At 38.6% G+C, this 23,996-nt stretch overlaps 2 protein-coding genes across 6 annotated transcripts in view; both read left to right on the forward strand.

The window, feature by feature from the left end:
• MPP4 (MAGUK p55 scaffold protein 4) overlaps window positions 1-3,469 on the forward strand; it is a 40,271-nt gene extending 36,802 nt beyond the window's left edge. Inside the window, exons 19-21 of the mRNA XM_077884891.1 lie at window positions 120-228; window positions 1,172-1,306; window positions 2,512-3,469. Of these exons, the coding sequence (XP_077741017.1) occupies window positions 120-228; window positions 1,172-1,306; window positions 2,512-2,703 (436 nt within the window). The 3' untranslated portion in view covers window positions 2,704-3,469. The remainder of the gene's footprint in view (window positions 1-119; window positions 229-1,171; window positions 1,307-2,511) is intronic.
• Window positions 3,470-4,765: 1,296 nt separating this feature from the next.
• Window positions 4,766-23,448, forward strand: TMEM237 (transmembrane protein 237). Of its 5 annotated transcripts, none has more exons than XM_077885480.1 (13): window positions 4,766-4,951; window positions 7,481-7,512; window positions 8,142-8,152; window positions 9,374-9,430; window positions 10,400-10,540; window positions 13,749-13,869; window positions 14,641-14,798; window positions 16,686-16,809; window positions 17,099-17,290; window positions 18,933-19,006; window positions 19,662-19,755; window positions 20,537-20,658; window positions 22,647-23,448. In XM_077885480.1, the coding sequence occupies exons 1-13, from the start codon at window positions 4,913-4,915 to the stop codon at window positions 22,712-22,714; spliced, it is 1,233 nt and encodes a 410-aa protein (XP_077741606.1). In that variant the 5' UTR covers window positions 4,766-4,912; the 3' UTR covers window positions 22,715-23,448. The 5 variants fall into 5 exon arrangements, with proteins under 5 accessions (XP_077741606.1, XP_077741605.1, XP_077741604.1 ...); XM_077885477.1 differs by lacking the exons at window positions 4,766-4,951; window positions 8,142-8,152 and adding exons at window positions 5,121-5,707; window positions 5,792-5,873; XM_077885481.1 differs by lacking the exon at window positions 4,766-4,951 and adding an exon at window positions 5,841-5,873.
• The last annotated feature ends 548 nt before the right edge of the window (window positions 23,449-23,996 follow it).

Here is a 23,996-nt window from a genome sequence, read left to right on the forward strand (position 1 = left end):
ATTGTGCTAGCACAGTCCACATATTTACCTTCTATCTTGTTGGAATTTATCTTCATATAATTACTACTAATATTTTACTTGTAGAAAGAGTTCTTGTTTTCCTTGTGGCACCCTTGCAGGATGCTCGAGTATGGTGAGTACAAAGGCCACCTGTATGGCACCAGTGTGGATGCTGTTCAAACAGTCCTTGATGAAGGAAAGATCTGTGTCATGGACTTAGAGCCCCAGGTAAGTCTGTGGTGGAACATTTCCCATCTCCCCAAAGTAATGAGTGACTGTCATGCATTTTGTGCACATGCTGTAGGTCGTATTTGAGAGATTTTATTCTGTTAGCATTTTTAGGGATAAGACCATTTACCATATCTAATGGCCAGGATCTTATGTAAAGGAACAATTGCCAATATCTTGTCTTTAGTTAGGAGTCTTGCTTCTCAGATACAAAAAGTGAACTGAGCTGGTGGCTATAAAGAAAACTTAGCAAGAATCCTGCTTTGACCTTGATCACAAGGCATCAAGGAAATTTGTGGAGGGAATAAGATGTTGCTTTACACAAGGAGATGAGGTTCCTATATTCTCGTATCTATAGCTACCTCTATGAGACCATATGTGGAATGAGGCAGGGGTGAGCAAGTTAAGATAAGGAACACATGATGTATAGGCTCCATTTTTTGATCCTCGTATTTTGTTTTTTTTTTTTTTTTTGGTAGTCATTTTAAAATATACCATGTGTGCTAAAGAGAATCAAGGGATAAGACAATTGTTCTTACTTGAGTCAAGGCTGGTGATCAGTGTGAAGATGTCAGTAGTATCCAGTATAAGATAATAATAAGAGGAAAGGGAAGTGAGGATGAGGAAACTGATCCACTTTTAGGATTTGTCCCACGAGATGATGTATAAAATCCTATTCTCAGATTTCAGAAGGGTGTTATGACTAATAAGAGGAAGAGCCACAGTTTAAACTTAATTTTGGTTCTAGAACCCCATCTCTTAATTATTAAAATGTTTCATTTTTAGAGTTGAGGACTGGGGGGGGGGCAAAGGAGAATAAATAAAAATAAATTATCTAAAAATAATTGGTGATTTCTGATCTTAGAAATGTTGAGAACATTCACATTGACTCTAGGAAATTAAGACTTCTGTTTTTAAATATGCACCTAATTTTTCTGTGTAGGGTATTCAAGTAGCTCGAACCCAGGAACTGAAGCCCTATGTCATATTTATAAAGCCATCTAATATGAGTTGTATGAAGCAATCTCGGAAAAATGCCAAGATGATTACAGACTACTTTGTGGACATGAAGTTCAAGGTAAGATACAGAGGAAATAGACGAATTTATTTTTTTCCTAGTAAAAAATCAGTGTTGTTTCCACAACATCCCTATGTTAAGGAATGGGATTTTTGTTAAATAATGCCCTTATGATTTATCCTTTTTACTGGACATGATTTATAGATATTAAAATAAAGTTTAATAAATGCTATAATGCTGTTCTTATTTTTTTCTTTTTTCTAATCTAGCTTAAAAGAAAAAAAGAACTCAAGCCAAGTTTGCAAAGCCACACAAAAAAATTGGTTGTGCCTAAAACTGACATTTACATTTTATTATTTATCATATGAAAAAGTTTGAGGGCAGCCTTGGTGGCTCAGTGGTTTAGCGCCGCCTTCAGCCCAGGGCCTGATCCTGGAGACCCGGGATCGAGTCCCACATCGAGCTCCCTGCATGGAGCCTACTTCTCCCTCTGCCTGTGTCTCTGCCTCTCTCTCTCTCTGTGTGTCTGTCATGAATAAACAAATAAAATCTTTAAAAAAAAAGAAAAGAAAAAGGAAAAGTTTTAGAATTTACTTTAAAAATGTGGTGAATATATCTTATCTGTAATATGAATTTTCTATAAAAATATATCTCTAAATGCAAACATTATATATTAATGATGATGGAAATTATAGAGGGGCTGAGACAGGTGGAATTAATTCGTGAACTTTTCCTAGAGTACGCATTATTTTTTTCCAGTTTTAAAAATTAAATCCACCTTAGCTAGGTCATACCATCCTCATGTTAGAAGTGGCAAAATAATGTCATTCTTATCAGTATTTAATTTCAAGAACAGTGTTTTATCTTATAAAATTTCATTTGAAATTTTCATATGTTTTATTTATATTTAACTGTAAATTTTGTTTTCTTTCTTTTTTCTTTCTCTTTCTTTTTTGTTTTGTTTGGTTATACACAGTTGAAGGCTTCAAGTGCTTAGATTTTAGAGTAAGATAATTTAAGGCCATATGGGAAGTTGAGGGGATTGTTTTGGCTACCATTATTTAGTTCTGCAAAACCTTGACCAGGGAAACATTAAGATTAAAGATAAAAACATACATTGTGTGGTTTAGAATAGAATAGAATTTATCTGACATGAGCGTTTTTATATAAAATTTATAATGTATGTAACAGCAAAACAAACTGCATATGATTTCTGTTTATCTCATTAAGTCTGTGCTATCCATATTTTTCTATTTCTCATAAAGGATGAAGATCTACAAGAAATGGAGGATTTAGCTCAAAAAATGGAGACACAGTTTGGCCAGTTTTTTGATCATGTGATTGTGAATGACAACTTGCAAGATGCATGTGCCCAGTTGCTGTCTGCAGTTCAGAAGGCTCAGGAGGAGCCTCAATGGGTACCAGCAACATGGGTTTCCTCTGATACTGAGTCTTAAGGAGGCCACCAGCTTAATGCTGGAGCTTTAAGAATATTCAACTATTACAGAGCTCTGGAATAACAGCTGCAATAAAAAACAGCAGTATTTGCCCCATTTTAATGTATGCAACTTTAAATGTGGTACAGTTTATTAATTAATCTAATTTGAAAAAAAATTGCATCATATGTATGTAGAGTTACCTCCTTAGCTTTGAAGAAAAAAAATGTTTTGTTTTTAATGTTTTCCTTTATGTCATATAAGAATACAAACAATGTCAAGCCACTGAGTAGGAGAACCTTTCTGAGATTTCTTATGGTCTTTGTACAGTTCAGATAAAAGAGCTTCCCTAAATAAAATAAGTAGTATTTCATTTCAGAAACTGTATTTAACCTCAAGAAACTTCTGTTTTATGAAACCAGCTTTTACAAAAAGTGAAAAAGTCAGTACTTTTTCACTGACTCAGCAAGAAAAAAGGGTTAATGTACATGTTTCACATTTAACATGAAAGTTTACAGAAATGGTCCTGCCCTCATCATTCATACATCAGTCTACAAGGAAAAAAAATATTCTTCAGATCAGAGCTGTAACAATTAATTTGCCTAAAAGCCAATATCTACATCATGTCTAAATTCGGAAAGGGCAATTGACTTTAGTCCTAGAGACCCATAGATGAGAAAACCGTAAGATGAGGATGCTATTCCAAGAAGTCTTATTTTTCTTTCTTCCCTAAGTCTTAAGACTTCCAGTCAGCCGTGCTGCCCCTGTATGTCTATCTTCTACATTATTCTCTAATGTTCCCCATCCCCACACCATCCGTCTACTCCCCCAATCTTTCTTAAATATAAAACCAAGTATGTACATCAAAGTATTTGTAGCTCTTTTTAACTTAGTGATTATCTTCAAAACAAAAAAACAAAAAAACAAAAAAAAAGAAAAAAATTAAACCCAACCTCCCTCCCCCCCCCAAAAAAAATCCCACCAAAGAAAATTAAGTCATTTTTAATGGTACATGAACTTGGATTTGATCTTATGTTGTGTTTTTTCTTTTTGAGAAAAAAAATTCCCCAAACTTGCTGTACAGAGATGGAGGATAAGCAAGTGGCAAACATTTTGAGAACTGCCTGTATCACTACACAGACAGACAGACACACACACACAACTAGAAGAAATCTGATATTTGTCTGGGCCCGGAGGTGGGGGTGGGGGTGGGGGTGGGGGCGGGGGCGGGGGCGGGGCATCTCTGCGCCCTACAAGGGCGGTGCACGGGATGCGCCTCTGCACGCCGTCAGCTCTATTCATGCCCAAAGCGGGGTTTACACAATTTTAACGGGTGTAGGATTCCAAACTGAATGACAGTTAACTTGGCTTCCCATACGCCACACAAGAAACCAAAGTCACGCAATAAACAAGATACAAGAGTAAGAAGTTAAAGAACCAAATACCCAGTCGGTAAGTGCCTGGTAGGGGTCCGCTCTGGGTGCCTACTACGTCCCTGCAGTACAGGGGTCTCTAGTTTGTTCAGAGATCCGTCGGAAGAAGCCGTGTCTGGAGAATCTGACAGCGTTCCACAGAAGTCCCCCCCCCCTTTTTTAAATATTTTATTTATTTGTTCATGAGACACACAGAGAGAGAGAGAGGCAGAGACACAGGCAGAGGGAGAAGCAGGCTCCTCGCAGGGAGCCCGATGCGGGACTCGATCCCGCATCCCCAGGATCACGCCCTGGGCTGAAGGCGGCGCTAAACCGCTGAGCCACCCAGGAATCCCCAAAGTCCTTTTTTTCAAAGGAGTTTTAATCCGTCTTTGGCCCTTCCAGACCTCTCCTGGTTCAGCGACTAGAAGTTCCCGGCTCCTCCGGGCAGCCTTGGCCTTGCCAATCGTCGGTTCCTGGTACCCAGAGCCTGTTTTGACCTCCGCGGGGTCCGTCTCGCGCACCGCCCTCGGGCCCCTCCGGGTTCCCCGCGCACCGCCCCCTCCGGGGTCCCCGCGCCCCGCCCGCTCCGGGGTCCCCGCGCCCCGCCCCCTCCGGGTCCAGCCCCGCCCCCCCTGACGTGGACGCGCTGCGAGGCGGGGCTTGGCGCCCCGCAGGCAGGCGGAGGTCGGCCCCGGGAGCTGCGGCCCAGCGAGACCCCGGGGAGCCCCCCTCTCGCAGGCCCCGGAGGCCGGGTCGCGGGGAGCCAGGCGCGGGCCGCCGGCGGTTGCGCCGAGGGAGCCCCGAGGGGGAGCGCCATGAGGGCGGACTCGGGGCTTCGGCCGGAGGCCCACCCGGTGAGCGGTGAGGGGCGCTGCGGCCACGGGGCGTGGCGGAGGCGGGGGGTGCAGCCCGATCGCCTCCGCGGCTCCTGGGGCGGGGCCGCCGCCTAGGGCTGGGGCCGCCGAGGGCCGCCGAGAGCCCCGCTCGCCGTGCACGCGCGTCCGCCCCTCGGATGCTCACAGGATTGGACCGGAGCGGGCGATGCAAGTTCGTCCCGAGGCCGGGAGCCGAACCCCGGGAGCCAGGCGAGGACCCGGGCGTGCCGATGCCCGGGCCTGAGTGGCCACGTTGCTGTGACGACGCCTCTCTGCTTAGCCTTCCGGGCCCCTGGGTGCCCCGGGGCTGCCAGCTAGGCCTCTCCTGCGGACTCCTCCCGGAGGGCCTCTAGCCACCCAGGGAGGAGACCGCAGTTTCCTGGCGGAGACCATTGATCATGGTCTTTCCCCACCGCCCTCGAACAAATCCCTGCAACCACTCGGAAACCATGAGCAGAACCGTGGTTGTTGCCCCACGCCCGCTGGAGTCTCTCTTCCCGGGCATGTCAGCCCCCCACGCCCACGGCCCCCTTTCCGCAGGGCTGCACTGCAAAGGCCCGACCGGCCCCCGCCCCCGCCCGCGTCCTGCAGGGAACCGGCTGAGTGTCCGCCAGGCCGGGGCGGCGCAGGCCGATGACGCACGGCGCCTGCGCGCGGCGGCCCGGGCGGGAGCCGGCCGGGGGGCGGGGCGGGGCGGGGCGGGAGCCGGCCGGGGGGCGGGGCGGGGCGGGAGCGGGCTGCGAGCTCCCGGCTGCGAGCTCCCGGCTGCGAGCTCCCGGCTGCGAGCTCCCGGCTGCGAGCTCCCGGCTGCGAGCTCCCGGCTGCGAGCTCCCGGCTGCGAGCTCCCGGCGCGCGGCCGCGGGGAAGCCCGGCGTTGGACGCCATGGGAAAGAAGCAGGTGGTAAGCCAGCCTCGGTTCCGTTTGAGTCTCTGGGATTTTGTGTCCGGTGGAGCCCTCCGACTCTTGAGGAGCCGGAAGGTCGGCGGTGACACGTCATTTTCGCGGGAGTTTTGAAAACGTGCAAGCGTCGTGTGACCCGAAGCCTTGGGCAGGACGCGATCCGTAGCCGCCTGACGGTGGCTCTTTCCTGGACTATTGCTCTTTCCCGGTGGTGAGGTTCATCACTGGATAGTGTTGAGACAGCCTGCTGTGTCCTGATCTCGTAGCATTTGTATTAATACGCTGACCGCATGGATCGCTAAATGGGACGGTCGTAGAACCAACTAAAAAAAAAAAGTGTCTAAAAATGTAAACCCTTTTGAATCAGTGTCCTCTGCAAGCAGCAGGAGACACTTGCAACATTAAACTGATTTCGAGACATTGCTGATAGTATTTTATTTTGAAAGATTCCAGAATGTATCTCAACTGTAATCTCTCTGAATGGCAAACACAACTTTTCTTATCATTTGTAAAGTTTTTTTTTTTTATTTTTTTATTTTTTTATTTTTTAGGGACGCCCGGGTGGCTCAGCGGTTTAGCGCCGCCTTCAGCCCAGGGCGTGACCCTGGAGACCGGGGATCGAGTCCCACGTCGGGCTCCCTGCGTGGAGCCTGCTTCTCCCTCTGCCTGTGTCTCTGCCTCTCTCTGTGTCTCACAAATAAATAAATAAAATTTTTAAAAATGAATTTATTTTTATAAGGTTTTTTTTTTTTAATTCTCTCTGCCCCAAAATGCAGTCTCATACTGTATTCAGAGTGATTTTATCTTATTTTTTTTTTAAGTATGTTGCTATGTGGTTTAAAACCTCCCTTGGCTTCCCACTGAATTAAAATAAAACCTGGACACCTTTTTGTCTTTTTTTTTTTTTTTAAGATTTTATTTATTCATGAGACACACAGAGAGGCAGAGACACAAGCAAAGGGAGAAGTAGGTTCCATGCAGGGGGCCCGAGGTGGGACTGGATCCCAGGCCTTCAGGATCAGGCCCTGGACTGAAGGCGGTGCTAAACCCCTGAGCCACCCGGACTGCCCCCTTTTTGTCTAAAAAGAGCCTAATTAATTAATCTGGCCCCTGCCTGTCTTGATAACTATGCTACAGCCCTACCCGGCTTGCTTCTTTTATCTGAAACCGTTTCTCCTAAAAGGCTTTGTATTTGCTCCCCTTTATCTCTTTTCTTCTTTCTTGTTCAGGTCTCAGCTCGGAAGTCTGAGAGACTTTCTGTAACTAAAATAGCACTCCACATTCTCCCTCATTTGTGTGTGTGTGATCTTCTAATACTTAACCACTAGAATGGAAGTTCCATAAAAGCAGGGATTTCTGTTTTGTTCTTTAGTGCATCTGTAGTACTTAGAACAGAGCCTGGCCTCTGGATAGAAAGGAGTATAGGAAGGAAGGAATTTTATATGAAATTTAGAAATGTTAGAACAATTTTAGAATTGCCCATCTGATTCTCAAGAGTACTTCCTCTGTTGCATTTTATAAACAAGGTTATCAAAAGATTTGAAGTACATGAAATGAAGATGTTCTGAGACTTTTACTTACAAGCGATTTTCTTTTTCTCCCCATAGCGTCCTCCACGAGCCCTTCCACCTGTGCCAAGGTAAACATAAGTTAGAGATTGTATCATTGAGTTTTAAAAATGCAAAATGAATAAAGTGAAAAAGTCAACTAGTTCCATTGCAAAATTATAATAATTCAGAGATGATCTCTTGAAAATTTTAGGAAAAGTCTTCCTAAAAGTTTAAAGGTTTAAAAATAATCCTTGAAAAAAAAATCCTTGAATCATTAGGATAACAGTTATAATTAAATGTTCTCTTTCCAAGCCGAACATTGGTAAGACAGTGATCCATTCTGAATCTCCATTGGTCCATTCTGAACGTCTTGTTTATCAGACTTTTGATCCTCTTTTGTTTGCTAGAATAGTTTCCTCAGAGTTTAAGCTGATTTTAATCAGTGACAAAATAAGAATTCTTAATCTGCTTAATCCACTTTACTAATAGACAGTAGGAAATATGTATATGTAAGTTCAGAAAATATTGGGGTTATTAGTGGATTTATTAGCTTTTTTACTTATAAAAATAAGCTAGTCTATGTACTAGCTGACTGTATGAAAGCTTATTTTTAATTTATAATGACTTAAGTCAGTTTTCAGCCTGACGATATATTTCTAATAGTTTCTTTTTTTTTTTTGTCTTTGTCCTAATTAAATTTGGTCGGTGTCATGTAAAGTGCTAATCAAGGTGAGTTAGTTCACTCTTAATGTAAAACTTTTAAAATTTGGAGTTTAAAAGTTAATTTGATTCTTAATGTTTTTCTTAAAGTTGAACCTGAGTGGTGTAATTTATAATATTGCAATATCCTTTTTTCAAAATAATCTCTTATGACTGCTATCTTTAAAATGAGGGTTGATATATAACACTAGCTGTATGATTGATATTTGACCTTTCAAATATAAAAGCTCTCATTCTTTTTTTAAAAATATTTATTTATTTATTTATTTATTTATTCATTCATTCATTCATTCATGAGAGACACGCAGAGAGAGAAGCAGGTTCTATGCAGGGAGCCCCATGTGGTACTTGATCCTGCCCTGGGCCAAAGGCAGGCCCTCAACCACTAAAGCCACCCAGGCATCCCTAAAAGCTCTCATTCTTGAGTGAAGTCACCCAGAACATAATTATAGGCTAGTTTATAGTTGTATAATAAGGACTACATTTTCTTTTGTCTCATTCAATCAGGATAGACTGGGTTATGCTATACTAACTTCAGAATCTCTGACTTCTATAAGGTTATTTCTGGTTAATGCAAAGTACAGTGTGGCAACAATCCAGGGCAGTTGTCTTGTACCACTCTTTACTAATTATGTCATGATCCAGGCTACTTCCATTCTGTGCTTCTGCCATCTAAACATGCTTAAACAAAGAAAGAGAAAGCTGAGTTACTCACCGGCTCTTTCAATGTTTTGGCAGATCAGTTCTGCTCACAGTGAATGGTTCAAACTAGTCATAGGCCATATCTAAGTGCAAGGAATAAAGGGGATCACGTGTATATTTTGTGGGCCCTCTTTTCTAATATTAGAAATGTTGCAGTTTCTAATATTACTGACCAACAATGACTACTATCACCACACTATAGGCTTTCTTTGACTTTTTGTCAGTTTCTCACTCCCTCCTTAATTTATTTTATTTATTTATTTATTTTTGTTTTTTGAGTAGGCTTTGTGCCCAACATGGGGCTTGAACTTTGGGTCCCGAGATCAAGATCATGCTGTACTGAGTCAGCCAGGCACCCCTGAATTTGTCAATTTCTTGCCTTTTCCCCCCTAATTTGTAGAAGTTGGCTGGGCCTCGGGAAGAAAGGGAAAGGTCTTCCCTACTAAAAGTTCCTTTTGACTGTTCTTTGCATTGAATTTTAGGCAGCCTGTTCTATCGGGTTTTTTTTTGTTTTGTTTTGTTTTATAGATGATATTCCACTTAGTCGTCCAAAGAAGAAGAAACCTAAAACAAAAACCACCCTAGGTAAGAAGTTGTTCTTTTTGTGTAGATCACGAGTCTTTCCAGGACCTTAGGCATGACAGATATCACAGATCAGGGAGAGGCAAGGCCCCAGTGTCCCTAGTCGCTACTGTGTTGAGGAATAGAATCAAGGTCAGTTTAAAGTAATGAGATTCCTGGTGGTAGTGAGGAATAAGGCAGTGGGAAGCCTGAAGAGTGTCTAGAAGCATTCATGGAAGAAAGAATTGTGCCACTTAAACTCTTTGTTCTACAACATTCTTGGACTTTTTGAGGTCTTTTATCCTGATACAGCATAAATCGTCTTAAGCTATGATTGGTTTCAGACTCTTGAACAGGATTTAGAGACACAAGGTCCTTGGATCCCTCATTTCAGTCAGCAATTCACTTCATCAGAGCAAGGGTCTGAAGGCAAGGCCATATCATTCATGTATTAGAGGTTCTCTAATGAGAAGGTTCTGTGAGCTTTTTTTTGTCTTAGTTATTTATCCACTAATAATCCTGCATGTTCTGTCAGTAACTTAAACTCACCATGTTCAGAATTCATCATTACCTTCAACAATAAATCCGATTTTTACCTCTCACAGATTTCTGTTAACGGAATCCTCAACTCTCCTGGTCACATAGGCTTGAAACCTCAGTCAGCTCTAACTGGTCCTTCATTCTAATTGTTACCTCTTACAAGTCTTAAGATGTGAAAATATCTGGATCCGTATATAGTGATATATTAAAAAACTTTGAGTATTAATCTGATATATCAAGTACTGAATTTATTATACTTTATAATGTGATAATGTGATAAAAATGTGGGTTAAAGCCAATTCTTATAGGCAATTCTTAAAGGCAAAGATGAAACAAAGGACAGTTAATCATCACTTAGGAGCTATTCAAGTCCCTTTTTTTTTTTTCATCTTTTTAAAACTCCGTAATCTCTGCTCAGATTATCCTGTTTTTTCCCACTCTGCTTTTCTGTAGGTAGTGCTTCCTTGGAAGGCTTTGTTCAGGCTTCCGTTCACGGGCCGTCTGAGGGCAGTGAGCCACCAAGTAAAGAATCCACAGAGCACCCAGAAGAAGCTCCTGTTCAAAGGAGACAGAAGAAGACGAGGCTACCTCTTGGTATGTGAAGAAACCAAGGTTAGGTTGTGATAGTAGCTTTGATTTGGGGGATATGATTAAAAACTCTGTTCCCATTTTTCCCCACCCATATCTCTTCTTTTTTTTTTTATTAAAGTTTTTACTATTAAAGTAACTCTAATAGTTTAAGTCAAGAACACTTTAGAGGGTCTCTTTTGGTCATATGTCCATATATTATGAGGGAAGGGATACAAACTCAGGATCAAAACAGAAAGTTCAGATCTTGGTGTGTAAAAGAATTTAGTATATGATAAAATAGACATTTCAGGTCAGTGAGGAAAGGATAGATTCAGTATTGACAGTAATACAATAAAAGAACAGTTATCATTTATTGAGTCTTACTTTGTCCCAGGCACTACTCACAAGGTAGACAAAATACTATCAAATTGGCAATGCTTTTTTCAGAATATAAAATTAAAAAGTGTTAGATAAAAAAGTGTTGATGAGAAAGGAATACATTCATATACTGCTGATAGGAGCATAAATTAGTATAGCCTGTCTGAACTTTTAGGAATAGAAGTGACTACAATAGCTACCATAATTAAGGATGTTAACTGCAACATTATTTATAAGAGTAGAAACTGATAATAATCAATAGCTAACAAAATGATACTGGCTAAATAAATCATGTTTTATCTATTTATTAGAAACTGAGCACCAGTTAAAAGGACTGTGAAGGTGAAATTAGTGACAAGGAAAACCATCAGTAATGTACTGTTGAGTCATCACCCACACATATAATAGAATATATCAAAGGATTTTATTTTTGTTTTAAAATATCCTGTTTTTTTGTGAAATATGCTGTATTTCCCAAAGCTGGCATAACAAATTATCATAGAGTAACCTAAAACAACAGATATTTATTCTCTGACAGTTCTGGAGGACAGAAGTCTGAAATCAAGGTGTCCACAGGGCCAGGCTGCTTCTGAAGGCTCTAGGAAAGAATCCATCCATCTTTTAGCTTCTGGTAGTTGGCAATCCTTGGTGTTCTTTGGCTGTGGCAGTATAACTATTTTGTACCTTTGTCCTCGTACCTTTCCATGTGTTTCTGTGTCCATTTTTTGCCTTTCTTTTTTAAAGATTTATTTCTTTATTTTAGAGAATGTGCAGGCAGTGGGGAAGGGGCAGAGGGAGAAAGAGAGAGAGTCTTAAGATGAAGTCTCAGACTTTGTCCTGAGCACAGAGATGGATGCAGGGCTCGATCTATTGACACGGAGGTCACAACCCGAGCCGAAACCAAGAGTCAGATGCTTAACTGACTGTGCCACTCATGCGCCTCCATATTTTGCTCTTCTTATAATGAATCATTGGATTTCAGTCCCATCCTAATCGAGTATAATCTTATTCTAAATTGACTAGCTGCAAATTCCAAATAAAGTTTCATTCAGAGGTACTAGGGGTTAGGAGTTGAACATATCTTTTAGGTGGGGACACAGTTCTACCCAGAAAACATGTATATTCATGCATACATAAAGTAAAAACAATGGAAGGATATAGCAAAGTGTTGACAATGTTAGGTTTTTGGGAAGGAGGATTTAACGATAATTTTTATTGTCTTTCTTCATTTATATTTTACTAATTTTTCATATATTGAGCATTATGACTTTTATAGTAATTAGAAGAAAGATAATGGGTTTTGTTAGAGTAAAATAAAGGGAAGGAATAAAGATTGGGAGATTGTTCTTTCCTAGTAACATTGATCACTGATAAATAATTATTTGATAAATAATTTATTACAAAATAATTTCCCTGACCATTACTTATTCTCTTAGAAAACAGTGGGTCCTGATTGGGTGAAAGAATTACAGGAAAAGAGGGCAGAAACTGGAAAAGTCTATAGTTTTTAGAGGCAAGTTGAAGTGGGATACTGCAGTATGTGGGCAGAAGAGTGGAAAAACAGAAATGATGCTCAGATAGTTTGATGATTTCTTTGTATGATCTGTTTCATTACTGGCAGCAAATATAGTTGAATTAAAACTACCATCTTAGTTAATTCAATTAGGGTATGAATTTGAAAATCTGGATGGATACCAGTACCTAGTTTTACAACTTACGAAAAATGTATTTACAGAAATGAGTTGACCATTTTTAGAAAATTCAGAACCCAACTAAGTTCTGGGCCAGAGAGTACCTGTCACTGTCATTCCAGAATGCACCCACCTATGCATGTACAGCCTTCTGGATTTCTGAGTTTTTAGTTTTGTTTTATTTTTTGTTTTGTTCTGGATGAGTACAATAGACTGACTCTACTTCTATTGCATTTCTAGTTTGGGCTATAAACATTTTATTAAAATAGAATTCTAGGGGCTTTGAGGACATTCCAGGAAGCTGTTGTCCGTATTTTCAGATTGGAAGAGTAGCTAGCAGATGAGAAGGCTTTGTTGACTTACTTAAACTTAATACCCTGTGCTCGGGAGGGAGTTAACATAGCAGGCCTGGGACTGCTCTCATTAGGCCTGATTGCAAGGTAGCCTCTTCACTGGCCTCTGCAACTTAGCTGGTGAGTAGTTCCCTACGCTGATAATGGAACTTTCCCTAAGTTATAAGGGTGGTTTACTCCGTGATTGTGAATGTAATATGATTTATGCTGAACACCTGCTTTGTTTCTGGGAATCTGGAATTTTGGTATGTGCTAGGCAGAGGGTGTCTATGTGATCAGGTGCCAATAAAAGCCTTGGGTGCCAAGTTTGTAATGAGCTTCCTTGGTAGAGGAAGTGTCACACATGTCAGCTTGTTGCTGGAGGAGTTAGTGCATCCTGTGTGACTCCATTGATAGAAGAACTTGGAAGCTCATACCTAGTTTCCTTTGGACTTTGCTCTGTGTGTTTTTTCCTTTTGCTGATTTTGCTTTATGTCATTTCAGTCTAATAAGTTGTAAGTGAATATAAGGACTTGTGAGTGTAATGACTTCTGAGTCCCATGAGTCCTTTGGGTGAATCACTGAAACACAGGTAATCTGTGGGCTCCCACAAAACTCTGGATGTTGGATTACTTGAATTTTTCCATATTTTTTGGCATTGTAATTTGAAATATTTTAGTGTTGAAGGATATAAAATTATAAAAATTAAAAATTAGTAAAATGATGAAAAAATTTTGGCCTGATTAAAAATTTTAAAGTAATCTCATAAGTTTTAAGTATTACTTTTCTTTTTACATTATAGTAATTTGAAAATTTAATCTCTATTTTCAGAATTGGAGACTTCTTTAACCCAAAAGAAAACATCTGGCTCATCTTTATTACGGAATGAAAATGGCATTGATGTGGAGCCAGCTGAGGAGGCAGTTATTCAAAAACCTCGAAGAAAGACAAAGTAAGATTTTATTTGTCCTTCTAAATATTCTTTAAGGACACTGTGCTACTTAATTCAGAGCTTTCAAAGGTACCTTTTGATTAAGTCTTATTAAACACTCAAGTAGGATTACAAAAATATCATTTAAACCAACTAATGATAAATTTGAAAAGAGTAAACAATTGAAGAAGTAAAATGCTAAAATTAAAGATCTTAGGAGCTAAAAAAAAAAAGATCTTAGGAGCTGTCTCTAAAAAAAGAGGAACATCCATAGAAGATATTATATAAGTGGCAAAAAGTAAATACTAAAGATACTGAAATTTGAAGGTAATATTAATAAAGTAGACTATTGTGATGTATTTTCTCATGTTGATAGAATTCAGATTATGATTATTTCAGCAATAAATAAAAATATGTATTTTAGTATAGGAAATTAAGTCTTGGATAAAATAGTATACTTTAAAGAAGTACACTGGAAGTTATATGACGCGATTGTTTGTATTTGGAAATGACCCTACAAATAGTGATCAATATTTATATAAAATCCTATCGTTTTAAGTGTGGAAAGAACCTTACAGATGTAGTTCAGTCACTTCATTTTCCAGATGAGAAAACTGAGGCCCACAGAAATGTATGTGATTTGCTGCATATTAACAGTTAAGAACAGACCCAGTTAAGTAAAAATGAAATTTCTCAACTCCAAGTCCAAGGCTCTTTTATAGGTACCTCCTTTATGTGGGTCTGTAAACATATAATACTAATCTGTTTTTCTTACATCCTTCCTGAGTACAGGAAAACCCAGCCAGCAGAATTACAATATACCAATGAACTAGGAGTAGAAGATGAGGACATAATTACTGATGAGCAAAGTGGTCCAGAACAACAGTCTATATTCACTGCACCCACTGGCATTAGCCAGCCTGTAGGCAAAGTGTTTGTGGAAAAAACCCGTAAGTAGTTCCTTGTTTTGGAACATAAGATTTTTAGGATTTACACAAGGCTATAACTTTGACTTAGGAATCAAATTTCTGGAGATCTGAATTAAGGCAATAAAACTATGGACAAAAGTTTATACACAAAACTAATTATCATGTTATTCTTGAGAATGAAAAATTGGAAACAACATAAGTATAAAATAGAAGGGGTATGATTTCAGTTAGTTATGGTGTATCTATATAATAAAATCTGCACCATTAAAAATAATGTTTAGGGAGAATATTCATTTCATGGAAAGATTTAATGAAAAATAGATACACACCTAACTATAGAGAAATGTATAAGACAAAAGACTAGAAGGAAATATGCCAAAATATTAATGCTGGTTCTTTTTGGGTTACGGGACTATGAGTTCTTTAGAAAATTTCCCCCTACTCCCTTCACCCATTCCTTTATTCTTGTACTTTACCAGTTTTCCAGTATGGGTAGTGGTGAGTGGCATTGGTCGTGGGGCAGCTAATGATATATTTTATAATTAAAAATAAATGAGAGAAGATACATGATGGTATTACCATATTAAATAAGAAATACAACCTTGTAGCTTCAGATTCTTTTGGAAGTAGTCTTGACATTGTATAATGTGCATAGAGTACAAAACTGCATTTACAGTATTTAAGAAAAACATACAGAAAGCATGATTGTGATCATATATATCCCATGGATATGCTATGAGTATGCACGTAAAGAACTTAAATGAGCCATAACATTAGTTCTAAAAATTTACAATTTAGATTTTATGTACATCCATTTTAGAATTTCTATTCTGTAAGATGTCATCTAAGGGATCTTGAAGTTCTTGGCCAGTGAGAAACTTGTGATCCCGGGAACCTAACTTCATCAGGGTCTAACGGTTGGTTGGTGAGGAATTGAGACTTGAATGGAGATTTCATGGCTTCTAGTCAAGTGCTTTTATTAGTATACTGTGTTGCTATTTAATTTCTGTTTTTAAGCGATATCACTGAATCCTCATTTTTAAGCAATACCGATTTTTTAATCTGTTTTTAAAACAGTGTATTCAATCCTCATTTTTACTCTTGTTTTCCTTAGCACAGAAACTTCCCCACTAGAGTAATTGACCATAAAAGACACTCGTCTGCCCAGAGTTGTCTTTTCTTAGGGAAAATTAGGTATTGCACCTCAGCCTTTCATCCTCCAAAATACTTGACAGCCCAATTTGGCAAATGTAATTGAAATAGGACCCTTCCTGCTTCCTGAGATCCATTTGTAGATTGGTAGATCTGCAAGAAGGAGCCTCGTGAACAGTAAAAGGATAAAGCGCTGTGCACATGGTGTTGAGGTGCTGACACTTGAACTGATACTTGTCACAGGAATCCTAAAGTTTATGAAACAACCCCTTTCTTCTCTGTCATCACCAAAGGCCATGCTGCACACACTGGCATCTTTTCCTAAGAAATTCAAAGTGCTTTCAAACATTGACTTAGCTTTATAGTGTTGTCATTTAAACTTTAATAAACTTCTAAAGTCTCAAAATTAGAATTTTGTAGATTATGTCACATTAAAGGTTTTTAGACTTTGTCCTGAGTGAGAAGTTCCTTATTGTATTTCATGAAATATAATTGATTTCTAAAACTGTTACTTTAACATCTGTTTTGGGATGAGAGGAAAGCATACGGGCTTTATTTTCTCTAAAGAAAAAAAGATAGTGTATTTAAGCAACCCAAAGAAAAGAGCCTTCTCAAACAAGGACTGGGTCAGGGAGAATTTTTAGATAGGAAAAAAGCAAAATCTCAGTCCCAGGGTTCGAACAGTGTGAAATAAGATAAAAAGACAACCAGGGTTCTTTGTTACTAGTTGTTAATAATTGTGTAATGTGTACTTAGGGCGATTCCAGGCTGCTGATCGTTCAGAGTTGATAAAGACCACAGAAAATATCGAGGTGTCAATGGACATGAAGCTTTCCTGGACAACCAGAGATGTTGCACTCTCAGTGAACCGGGCTTTCAGGTGGCTGCTTCTGCGGGACTTTTCTTAAATGTTGCATGATTTTTTTTAAAAGTATTGATTGCTCAATATTGTTAACAAAATTGACAACTTAAAATAGTCAATAGGTATATTTTTTAAAACTCAATTTAATTGGAGTTAAATCATCTGCCTATCTGTAATAAAAAGAAAAGGCTTGTTTTTACTTTTTTGAAATGGTGAGTTTTACTCTTTCACGTGAAGAGATTTAAAAACTATTTTAGCTTTTTACTTTAGTAATACATGTGTAATAATTAAACCCTTTTCCATTCAGAATGATTGGTCTCTTTTCTCATGGCTTCTTGGCTGGCTGTGCTGTGTGGAACATTGTTTTCATATATGTGCTAGCAGGAGATCAGCTTTCTGACTTCTCAAACCTTCTGCAGCAGTACAAGTCTTTGGCATATCCATTTCAGAGTCTTCTCTACTTGCTTTTAGCTCTAAGTACTATTTCAACTTTTGACAGGTAAGACTATTATGACTATACATCGCTTTCACCTTTCTTCAGGTGGAAATGTTGAGCAAAATATGACCCTGACTATGATAGTTTTCAAACTAGAATTATAATATATTAATATTATTTTGGCTTTTATTTTAAAGGCTGTTTCTGTTTTGGGGGAGGGGATGGGAATACTCTCAGTGAAAGCATCCTCAAAATCTAAACCCATTCCAGCATCAACTCTAGGTCTAAAATTTCATCCAAATATAATCGACAAATACAGCCCCAAATATCATCTTCTAAGTCATCTGAATCAGGTATAGGTGATTTGGGTATTGTATGAGTTTCCTAGGGTTGCTATAATAAAGTACAGTTGACCCTTGAACATCACAGGGTTTGGGTGTGCCGACCTCCTGCAAGGCAAAAATTCGTGTATAATTTTTTATTCCCTCAGAACTTCTAGCCTACTGTTGACCAGAAGCCTTACTGATAACAGATAGCCCATTACCACAAGTTTTGTATATGTATTCTATATTTAGTATTATATACTAAAAAGGTAAGCTAGGGGGTGCCTGGGTGGCTCAGTTGGTTGAGCGGCTAGCTCTTGATTTCAGCTTGGGTCATGATCTCAGGGTCATGGGATCAAGCCCTAAGGCTCCATGCTCAGTGGGGAATCAACTTGAGGATTCTCTCTTTCTCCCTCTCCCCCACCCCCTCAGTTGTTGCGTGTGCATGCATGTGCTCTCTCTCTCTAAAATAAATGTAAAAAAATTATAAAAAATAAACTAGAAAAAACAAGTTATTAAGAAAGTCATAAGAGAAAATACATTACATAGTACATAGAAAATACTGTACATAGTACAGTACTGTACTATAGTTCCTGAAATAAATCTTCATATTGATGGACCTACGCAGTTCAAACCTTTGTAGCTCAAGGGTCAACTGTACTACAGACTGGGTGGCTTAAAGCAACAGGAATTTATTCTTTCTCAGTCTGGAAATGAAGGTGTTGGCCAGGTTGGTTCCTTTCTGGAGGGCTGGTGGCTGGTGGGAAAGTCTCTTCCACACCTTTCCTTAGTTTTCAGTGGTTACTGGCATTCCTTGGAGTTCTTTGGCTTGTAGATGCATCACTCCAACCTCTGTCTCTCTGCCATATGGTGATTTTCCCCGTGATCTCTTTTCTTATAAGGCTACCAGTTGTACTGAATTAGGGGCCCTTTAAATGACCTCCTCTTAACTTGAAAACAGCTGTAAAGACCCTCCTTCCAAATAAGGTCATGTCCACAGGTGCCAGGGGTTAGAAGTTCACCAGGTCTTTAAGAACACAATTGAACCCATTAAGAAAAATAGCAACTTACAGCTTGATGAAATGGGTAATAGGGGTAGAATCTAAAGAAATTTTGCAGATCAAGTTTAATTTGTTTCTTCAGTGTCTTAACTCCAAAGGAATGTTGACTAAATATTAATCTAGTTGAATGTTTTATGTGGCTTTTGTAAATAAGGTATTTTTTCATATGTATCTAGTGTTAACTGTAGCTACTTAAAGCTTAAAAATAGACAATGTATGTGGTAGCATTAGAATAGAGAATGAAAGAACTGTAATTAAGAAAGTGCAGTTTTGTAAGAAGTTTACCAGTGCACTGTGACAAGAAGCTTTTGTATTTTCTAGAATTGATTTTGCTAAAACATCAGTAGCAATCCGAAATTTTCTTGCCCTGGATCCAACAGCTTTAGCCTCTTTCTGTGAGTAAATATTTTCATTTGATAATTGTATAATACTTGAATTACACTGTAATTTGAACCAGGAAAAGTTTAAATTTACTTTTAGAAAGATTTTATATTACTACTTATAGACATTACTTATAGATGTTTAGTGGAATTTGTAATAAAAAAAGATAGGTATAGTTTTAATAGGATTATTTTTCAGTAGAGTTGATCTAAATAACTGTTAAAAGTTGAATTTATTCTATATTTCGACATGTTTTGGTTTTTTGTTTTCTACTTGATATCAAACAGATTGAGCTGGCATAGCATTTCAACAGATACTATTTTGTATCTTTTTGATAATTTGGGATACATTTTGTTCTAAGTCATGAGACTATTAATAAAACTAGTTTTAAGACCTTGAGTAAGTCATTTATAATTTCTTAAAAAATCTTCTAGGTTCTTGTAATTTCTAATGATGAAATAGTGAGCATCTCAAAATACCCTTCTGAGTCTAGGTTCTTTAAAAATAAAATAAGGCTAGCCAGCCTATGGAAATTGATCAAATGAATTTGTTTTCTGTCATTATCCCTCAAAGTATAGGTTATTTTTGACCTTACAGTAATCTATAAATTCAAAATAAACTGGGTTGTTAAAAATACATTATTAGTAATTTCATTTGTCTTTTTCTTAGTGTACTTTACTGCTCTTGTATTGTCTCTGAGTCAGCAAATGACAAGTGACAGGATCCACCTTTACACACCCTCCTCTGTTAATGGTAGCCTCTGGTAAGATGCACAATAGCATTGGCAATTGATGGGAATAACAGCAGCAGTGGTAGTAAGGGTACTACTCTTATCCTTCACTCTTTTATATGTTTTCATCTATAAATAATAATGAAGGCCCTGTTTTTTGTTTCCAAAATTATGGCAAGAAAAAGTACTCAATTGCATTGGTTAGTGGATAATTATTGTTGTTTATACTTGCATTTTTAATGAAATGTATTCTTTTTATAAATCTGTCTTAGGTCTAGTAATTTACAATTTTAAGGTCGCTCATGTACAATGAAATAGAGAAGCCCTGTACCCTCACTCCGTTAAGGAGGTCTAATACCCCAAAGTAGTGCTGGGATGGAGTCAGATAACCAAGCAGTGCTAGAAAGAGAGCAGTTTAGAGAGAGCCAGTCTCCACAGATCAATGGCTAGTCATGAAGCTCACAGGCAGGTTGAGTGTCCAATTCACAAAACTCACAGGGGCGGTCTTTTTTGAGAGTGTCTGGGGCATGAGTAGCATCACAGTAGTTAGAAAGGGAAACTTAAAAAATTGCTTGGCAATACTAAATTTTCATTTATATCAATGTATAAAGCAGATTTGAGTTCAGTAACTTAACCTTTGTTCCCATGGGTGTGTGTGTGTGTGTGTGTGTGTGTGTGTATTATATAGTATATATTTCATGCTTGTTATTTCTCTAGGTGAGGACTGCTATTTTTTTTAAAGTTCACTAAATAGATATATTTGGATATGTGAAACCAATGGAGACATTTCTAATAAGTATTTCTATACCTTTAGGGCAGCAGGTGTTGAGGAACAGATTCTTCAGCCCTGGATTGTGGTGAATCTCGTGGTGGCCCTTCTGGTTGGACTATCTTGGCTTTTTTTATCTTATAGGCCAGGCATGGATCTTAGTGAAGGTATTAAAGAAAAAAATAGGTGGGGTGCTTGGGTGGCTCAGTCGGCTGAACTTTTGATTTCAGCTTGGGTCATGATCTTAGTGGTCCAGTCATGATCTTGGAGTTGTGGGATCAGCCTGAGCTCAGTAAGTAGGGATCTGCTTGTCTCTCTGCACTTCCTTCCCCCTACCTTGTGTGCATATGTGCACACTGTCTCTTTCTCTCAAAACTTTAAAAAAAATAAAGAATAAAGAAAAAATGGTATAAGAATATGAAATTTGTTGATTTTATAAATCTTTTAATGGATATAGCTTATGAAATTCTGATACCATAAGATGCATTTAAAATAATATAATAGGAGTGACAATAAAGTGGTGAAACAATGCCAAGAGAAGCAGAGACCATGTCTAGGAAAGCTGGGGCCTCAAAGTACCTATAGAAAGTCTCCTATGGCCTGTGTGCATATTTATGTTTAAGAGGTATTTATTTTCTGAATTCTTCAAGTATTTTATAGTCTTTGCTCTTCATTTCTTCTAATCTCCTTCTGATCAAAATAGCTCTTAATTTGAAATAAATCATGCTTCCTCTATGTAGTATTTGTCAGACACATATTCATTCTTATTTCCTCCTTTACCTGGCACAGATTCTTCACCCTTCATTGTCTAATGAAGTGTTTAGTAATCCTAGCTCTAGTGTGCCCAGTGTAAAGTGAGATTTACTAATCTCTAGTCCCTAGACCAGACTCCTTTTGGAACACCTGGAGAAGAGGAATCATACTAGCAAACTGGTAGTCCTTGAGCACACTGCTTTAGAACTGCTAGGATTTGTAGTGTAACATATTTCTTGGCAGACATTCCACACTTTCACCCTTGAATCTCTTTGATATTTTCTAGACTTTGGTTATGATTTTATTCTTGATTGGATAAATATCCTGAGCCTTTCAGTGCAATTTGATAACTAATGACAATCCCAGAAGTCTTAGACTTGAGAATCACCCCAGTATTTCCATTTGTAAAAACTAAGACAAAAGTTGTAATCTGGTGCAATTTTATTCATGAATGTACCCTTTTGCATCGTAATCCTCATGTTCCTTCACATGAGAATTGAAAGAATATTCTGTTGCTTTATTCCTTTGGTATATTTTTAAAGTATTTTTAAAAGTTGTCTTAGGCTCTACATATTTTGCAGTTTTTTTGTTTCCACTCAGCATAGTTTTTAGTCATTCAAGGAATTTTTCATCTAATATTTATATCAGAGGACTTTATTAAATTCCCAAGGTCTTCTTTTTCTACATTTATTGGTATTTTGACAAATTACACATCTATGCTAAGTAATAGTTTAAATGTAGCAATGTCAACTAATAACATTCTACACTGTGTTTGGGATTGAAGCTGGATCCAGCTGGCTTGTGCAGTATTCAGCCTAAATCACAAAGTGTGTATTACTTAATATTTCAGAATCTTGCTCTCTCTCAGGGCCATGTGACTGTCTCTTAGGGTCATATGACATTTTATTTCTATGTGGATAAAAAGAGTAAATATGAAATGAAGATGAGAACTTTGTTTATTGGGTTGTTATGGTGACTAAATGGTATAACACATTTAAGATCAGGTTAGTTCTGAGAGCTTGCTCTTCATCTGTGGCTCCATTGAGGATTACGACAGTTACCATAGAATTAGACCTTTCAGCTGTTTAATGATCCTGGGTTGTCTGACCTACATTTTCTGGTGTGAGAGTTACTGTAGTGTCTCCATTACATATGTCTTATTTTTCAGTGGTTTGCAATACATTTAAAACTTGAACATTTTAAAATGCAAAACTTGTACATTTGTCAGTCACCTTTTAAATCAGATTTCATTATCAAGAATTGTTATTTGTACATGAAGACTTTGTATTAAATATATTAAAGTTGTCAGTATGTTGAGTGAGTCTTTAAAACTAAGCCGTAAAATTCTTTTTGGAGTACCTGGAAACCAGTCTGAGTATGATCTGTTCATTTTCTCTCTCAGAGTTGATGTTCTGCTCAGATGTGGAAGGATATCCTGACCAAGCTAAAGGACTCAAAGTGTCTTCATAATGCCAGCTAGTCTTCAGTGTAGTACTGGCCTAGTATTTTTCCTATTCTTGTTTTTAAATGCATTTTTTAAGACATGTACAGGTGTATTTGAAATTGATTTTTTGATTGTATGGTACTGAAAATTTTCTCAAGATTATGAAAAATGTTAAAACTTGTATCTGCAATTCATACCCAAATGTTAATCTGTCTAGCATTGTCATCTTAAAGACAAAGGAGGTAATGAGCTAGAAACCAGCAGGTGAAAGTGTTTATTTCCTGTTCTCTCAAATGAGTTGCATTTATAATCATTATTGTAAAAAGCTGTATTATAGAAAAAGCCAGGGCAGCCCCGGTGGCGCAGCAGTTTGGCGCCGCCTGCAGTCCAGGGTGTGATCCTGGAGACCGGGGATCAAGTCCCACGTTGGGCTCCCAGCATGGAGCCTGCTTCTCCCTCTGCCTGTGTCTCTGCCTCTCTCTCACTCTGTGTTAAATAAATAAATCTTTAAAAAAAAAAAAAAGCCATTACTTAGTGTTACAAAATATGTATCAGGTTTAACCATAAAAAGTAGGGAATAGGAAAGAAAGGGACAAAAGACCTTTATTTTTAATTCTCCTTACTGAATAAATTAAAATATGAAATTTGTCTTTTTTCAAACTGGCTTGGTGGTTGTGGTTATGTATCATGTAAGAAGTATAATGTAATTTAACTTGAAAGATGATTTACTTCATGACTAATAAAAAGAAAATGTACCTTTTCTGTTTGAAAAGTTTCATATTGGGACTATACCAAAATAAAAAGCTTTTGCATAGCAAAGGAAACCATCAACAAAATGAAAGGCAACTTACTAAATGGGAAAAGATATTTGCAAATATTTGATATACTTGGTAAGATGTTAATATCCAAAATATGTAAAGAACTGGAGGGGCGGGGCAAAAGGGTGGAGGAGTAGGGTCCCTAAATCCCCTGTCCCACCAGCTTACCTAGATAACTTTCAAATCATCCTGAAAACCTATGAATTTGGCCCGAGATTTAAAGAGAGAACAGCTGAAACGCTACAGAGAGAAGAGTTCGTGCTTCTAACAAGGTAGGAAGATGGAAAATTAAAAAGAATCCAGTGGGGGAGGGGCCCCTGCGAGGAGCCAGGCTAAGGGGGGCAGCAAGAGCCTCCAGGACAGGAAAGCCCAGCCCCAGAGAAGCAGGAACTTTAACAATCTTCCTGGATGGAAAGGTGCTTTCAGGGAACTCGAGCAGGATCCCAGGAGGGGCAGTGGAGCCCCCAGGTTCCCGCGGTCACTAACAGAG

The sequence above is a fragment of the Canis aureus genome, chromosome 36 (genome assembly GCF_053574225.1).
Source record: "Canis aureus isolate CA01 chromosome 36, VMU_Caureus_v.1.0, whole genome shotgun sequence".
In the NCBI taxonomy this organism is placed as follows: Eukaryota; Metazoa; Chordata; class Mammalia; order Carnivora; family Canidae; genus Canis; species Canis aureus.